Source organism: Anoplophora glabripennis, unplaced genomic scaffold, assembly GCF_000390285.2.
Source record: "Anoplophora glabripennis isolate ALB-LARVAE unplaced genomic scaffold, Agla_2.0 scaffold1632, whole genome shotgun sequence".
In the NCBI taxonomy this organism is placed as follows: domain Eukaryota; kingdom Metazoa; phylum Arthropoda; class Insecta; order Coleoptera; family Cerambycidae; genus Anoplophora; species Anoplophora glabripennis.
This window is the reverse complement of record NW_019417720.1, coordinates 1-5,894: the sequence shown is the minus strand read 5'-3', so window position 1 is coordinate 5,894 and position 5,894 is coordinate 1. Positions and strand designations below refer to the sequence as shown.

The window sequence follows — 5,894 nt, the reverse complement described above, 5'->3', positions numbered from 1 at the left end:
GTTGTCAGTATCAGTCTTCTTCAAAACGTTAGTATTTACATTTTTTGCAATTTTTTATTCCCTAACTGTTATAAACAGTAAAAAATCATCACAGGACAATAATTACAAAAGTTTTTTGAAAACTCAATATTTTTTTCGTGAACTTTGTAACTTTTATTTTATTAGTAGTTAAATCTCTATCAGATTTTGTGAAATGACTAAAATTACAAAAATAAATAAAATATGTCTAAAAAAAATGTACATAGATGCCAACCTTCTGAAAGATTCCAAATTTTCTGAAAGAAGGAATAAGGGGGACGCTGTTGCCCAAAGTTGGACTTAGGATAATGCTAGCTCTAAAGGACAAACTTCATGAAAGATAGATAAATGCTTTGCAAAGGAGGACGCCTGGTCATGTTGTATTATATATCTACACCTAATTCAAGTTTATAGGCAATCAGTTTTACAACAGAACATACATTTAGTAGTCTATTCTATTGACATTAATATTTTGCAGTTTTAAAGAGAAACTTGACTATAATTTTATTTTCAAATACCATCAAAACACAAAACTTTTATTAAAATAAAAAACAAAATAAAATCCTCTACCCTATAAAACTACCTTTACAAAATCAAATTTAATTTTTAAATGTATTATTTTGATATTTTGATACTGAAAATGAGAAACTTATTGAAATTAAATATAAAACTTCACAGATTTCATTTTTTTTTCGTGCAAGAAAATAAACGGTTAATATAAGCATTTCTTTATAGGAAATTATTTATACAAGTTAAATAAAAACCAATTTATGAACAAATAATCCTATATATTAAGAAAATAATATAAAAAGTAATGTTAAAAGCTTACACTGTATGTCTATGTTTTAAATAATTTAAAGCAATAGTTATGTAATATATTACAACTTTTTGTTTGGTTTCTTGATATGATGGTAATTTGGTATCATCTTTGACAGTGTCTCCATCTGTAAAGTTTGAGGCTAAAACAAACAGAAAACAAATAATGGACACCGCTTACTACATTTTTATACATCATATTACATACAACAATAACAATTCAAATTATTTTATTTGAACATTAATTTCAGAATTAACAATATTTCAATATTTATTACAATTCATCTAAATGTTATACCATTTGAACTGAAATTGGTAATTTGTAAAATGACCATATTTGTGGACTAGAATGTTGATTTAATTTCAATGATAGAAATTTTTTAAACTCCGTTAAGGTTGTAAACAGTAATTATACTTTATTAGAATAGATAAATAGAAATTCAAGTTAGGAGTTGTTTATTTTATCTCAATAGATGACAATTTTATACAGGGTGGTCCCGAGGTAATGTGCCAAAATTCATGGGTAGATTCCTGAAGTAAAAATATTGCGATTTAGCTGAACTTACCTTAGTCCAAAAGTTGATAGTTAAAGAGATACAGGGTGTTAAATGTAAAATATTATTTCAGTTTATTTTAATTTATTCCTTAACAAATGCAAATATCCTCACAAAATTTTGGGGATTGGAGTTCTTTGAGTAGAGGAATTGAAATCTGTTCACATTTTGGTTAAAATTCGTAGAGGGTGCTAGCTGCAGTAGATTGAATGTGTTAAAAACGACATAACTTTTTTGTACTTTAAGGTATCTCATCTTTGGTAACAAATTCTTATTTTTCAACTTTTTTAATACAAAAAAGGTATACTTTATTAAAGTAGCTATCTCGCACCGTTTTCGAGATATTTGACTTTGAAACTTCCAATGCTGTTGCATTAAATTACAATTAAGTTCCTACAGGTATTATTAATTTAGCGATAAAGTTTCTTAAGTAGGATTTGGACGAAAATCAAATAATTGACGTCTTCCAGTTGCCTTATTGCTGTCATTTGTATGCTAATTTCTATTAAGTATTATTCGTATCTAATTAAAATTACATCTTAGCTTACAAATTAAAATGTATACTCATATACATAAATGTGAGATAGAATGCCGAGGTTTTAGTTTTTTGAGTTACATGAAATCAGTTGTTTATGGAGAAACTATAAACACTTGAGAAGAACTTTAGTAGCAGGTTTTAAATGCTGCAAAGTCATTTCGCATTAAGGAATAAACGCGTTGATAAATGTATTGAAGTTAGAGGTGGACATTTTGAGCAATTATTGTCAAAAAGGCATATTTTTTACCAATGTTTACTATTTTACTGTGCATTACAATTTTTAATTCTAAATAAACCCTTGTTTTTGACATTTCTAAATTATTTTAATTATTTCAACTATACCATTGGAAGTTTCAATGCCAAATATCTCGGAAACGGTGCGAGACAGCTACTTTCATAAAGTCTACCTTTTTTGTGTAAAAAAAGTGGGAAAATAAGAATTTGATACCAAAGATGAGATAACTTTAAGTACAAAAAAGATATGTCGTTTCCAACACCTTCAATCTATGGCAGCTGGCGCCCTCTATGAACTATAACTAAAATGTGAACAAATTTCAATTCCTCTATCCAAAGAACCCCAAACCCCAAAATTTTGTGTAGATATTTGCATTTATTAAGAAATAAATGGAAATAAACTGAAATAATATTTTACATTTAACACCCTGTATCTCTTTAACTATCAACTTTTTTACTAAGGTAAGTTCGGCTAAATCGCAATAATTTTGCTCAGGGAATCTACCCATGAATTTTGGCCCATTACCTCGGGACCACCCTGTATAGTACAACTTATTTCATCTGACCTGGTATGGTCAGATAAATTGTGGCAAAGTATAGGAGTGGCCCGAAGCTTGTTTCATTTCGGCACTCATAAACATCCATTCAAAAAATTTCGCAACAAAATTTTAAATGCGCAACACAGTAATAAATAATAAAATAATGAATAAATAAATAAAATGATAGCGGTAGCAGGTAATAATCAAGAGTTTACTAATTATCAATCTCTCTCCCAATTGTACTTTCTTACCACTCTTTTAACGTTTTGTATGTAGCGTGCACTCTCTCACGTTTACACAAGTTACTGGACTGATGGTTGAACTGTACTTAAAAATTTATAGAATGATGTGCTACTTTTAAAATCAAATACAATCAGTGATGTAAGTGTCATGTGGCCACCGTATGACCGATGTCGTGACCTGTCATGACCGTCGCGTCACATAAACAACGACCGCGTCATGACAGTTTTTGTTTCTTAAATATTTAAATAATTTTATTAATGTTAATATTAAATTAATATGTATTAAATATGCATTGTCAATGCGGTAAGAAGTAGGTTTATGTTCCACCTGGTGATGTGGTCTCTTTAAAACTTAACCAATGGTAATTATTTTTTGTTTTATTACAAAGAACATTTGTTTTTTGTGTTGTTTGTTTTGTAGTTAAAAACTTTTTTGATATTAATATAGTTTTGTTGTTGAATTTATTAAGGCAATATTGGGATTCAGTAATTTATATTTTAGAAAAATTACTTATTTTGCATAGCGAGGGGATAAAAACCATTTACATTTAAGTACTATCATTTTTTCTAACTGAAACTATTTATGACGTGTAATGACCGTCATGACCTGGTCATGACGGCTATGACTGTCACGAGTTTAAATGACGGTCATTTTACATCACTGAATACAATGAAAATGGATACAAGTCTTACTTCACTATCCTGGCACAATAACTTGATAACAGAAAGCGATTTTTGGATTCTACAAAAGCCAGATGTACAACTTCTTGATAATATCGATTAAGATGAAATAGAGTTCATCCAAAACCAAATGTAAATAACGCGAGAGTCAAAAGAAATTGTTCTTTTCCGGGAACTTTGGAAAGTGAATTATCCTTAAATAAATTTTAGGTAATTTTGAAAATTCAATAGTTTGTAACGAACCTTTATTTTAGCCGCTAAGTATGTCTTTTCCTATGTTACTAACGTATAAACCACATTTTATATTTAATGTAGGACCGAGTTCTAATATCTAATGAACAGTTTGTCTATACCACCAATCGGTTATGAAAGCCGAGCTCCGCACATGAAAGAAAGTAGTGTTGATTGGCAACTTTCCCCAACAAGAAGTAAAACCTCTTCCCGCTTTGGTATCGGCAATTTTCCTATCAAGGGTGCTATCTCCTTACCCTTCCGTCTGGGAATAGAGGGTTGGCAATTTTCCCGCCTGTTCTTGAAAGCCTTTCCTGAAACTCTGAGGGTCGACCCTTTGCCTCTCGGAGTTCTTCACTCGTCCGTCCTCCCCGAATAGCCGTCAACCCGAGTTAAAAGCCGAATTAGAGAAAAGATTAGTTTTCCGATATTTTCCGAATATTAGTACTGACCGTCAGTGATAAATTTTATGTTTTGTAAATAAATGGAAGTAAACCTATTGGAAAAAGTGGTTTTTCTGATCAAGGCCCCTGGTTTACACTTTTCTCCACTGTTGTTACCCAGACGGCAAATTTTTGATGTGACATCCGGGTTCACACATTGAAAGTTCGTCACAAGTTTCTGAAATATTTTAAGCATTAAAAAATGAACTAGATTACTATTTCAAATAATAAAAGCTTAAAATGTTTCAAGATTTAAAATCAAACATTTTTCTTATTTTCTTGATTGTTTCACTTTATTACATTATTCTTTCAATAAAACCATGAATGTACATGTATATTATATATAACCAATGGTACATAAGCAACTCTGATTAGTCACAAAATTTTTTTAATAAAAATTATGATGTCAAAATAGCATTGTTTAAAAATATATGAATATCATTTATGGCGATTGTATACAAAAATAAAAGAGAAATAGTAAAAGTGTATAACATTACCTAAACTGTTAATACTAATTCCAAAATTTATAATACAGCAGAAGTTCTCTCTGTTCAATCTTCAAATTTTATTTATATAACATAATTTGCTTGATATATAATATAAATCAATTTCTAAAGGTCCTGCAAAAAAAAATCTCAACTCCACTTACAATTTGCTTTGGAAAATTTCAATTTGGATTCTTAATTGACATTATTGAAGAACTCCACCAACTGGATTTTACAGTAAAAAATATTTCCGTTATCAGGGCAGTAAGATTATGTGAATCACCAGGTAGAGTGATTAATAATCAGCTTGCATTTTGTTCCTTGTAATCTCATTTTAAAATATTGATATTTCAGAATATACAACTGCCTACAGTTAAGTAACTGGATTAGTATGGAGTACTGTATTCTTTTTAACTAGGAAATGGAAATTATGTATTTACCTAATTTAAATAAAAATCAGTTATCTTACCCCTGGTCTATCTAAACCTTCTCGCATCTCACATTTTGACCCAAATATTATAAGATTTTCCTTCAAAATTTGCTCATCAGTAATCCTACAACCTGCACCGATTGTACAACCATTGGACACAGTAACTTTATTTCCCACGAAGCATTTTGACTCAAAAACATTATTGTTGCCAATTTTAGGAGATTCTACAGTACAATCCACTTCAAATACATTATGTGATCCTATTATTAATACTGGTGTGGTGTTTTCTTTGTTTTGCTGATCGAAAGGTAACCTGAAATACAGTATATACAAAATCGTAGATACAAGTAAAAAATTGCAAGTTTAATTTGCAATTCATAATCATATGATAATATAATGACCACCAACCTATGAATTATTTTCACCTGCTCTTCAATCAAACAACAATCTCCAATAATGATGGGTCCAGCTTCTGCAATAATAGTAGCACTCGGATGGACTATTGTGCCAGATCCAATGGTAATATCTCCTCTAAGTTTGGATTCTTCACAGACAAGAGCGCCTGGAAGTATTTTAATACTAAAACGTTTTGTGTAATAAAAAGAAAATTAACAGTTTTAAAAATATACTTATTTCGTGACATCCTGAAAACTTAGGTTATATTGTCATTTGTCAGTTGTCAG

The 5,894-nt window shown here is 29.9% G+C and overlaps 1 protein-coding gene across 1 annotated transcript; it reads right to left on the bottom strand.

The window, feature by feature from the left end:
* Positions 1 to 791: 791 nt before the first annotated feature.
* LOC108915937 (dynactin subunit 6) lies at positions 792 to 5,894 on the bottom strand. Its single transcript, XM_018722098.1, has 4 exons — positions 5,841 to 5,894; positions 5,620 to 5,790; positions 5,251 to 5,524; positions 792 to 977 (listed from the first exon to the last, which is right to left on the bottom strand). Exons 1-4 carry the CDS (start codon positions 5,852 to 5,854, stop codon positions 897 to 899), a joined length of 540 nt encoding a protein of 179 aa, XP_018577614.1. The 5' UTR covers positions 5,855 to 5,894; the 3' UTR covers positions 792 to 896.

Bases quoted from the DNA above. Each gene is read 5' to 3' on its own strand.
- LOC108915937 (XM_018722098.1), bottom strand. The intron at 5,525-5,619 runs GTTGGTGGTCAT...ACTGTATTTCAG, and splicing joins CAGGTGAAAATAATTCATAG to GTTACCTTTCGATCAGCAAA. The intron at 978-5,250 runs GTAAGATAACTG...TGTTTGTTTTAG, and splicing joins AAGGTTTAGATAGACCAGGG to CCTCAAACTTTACAGATGGA.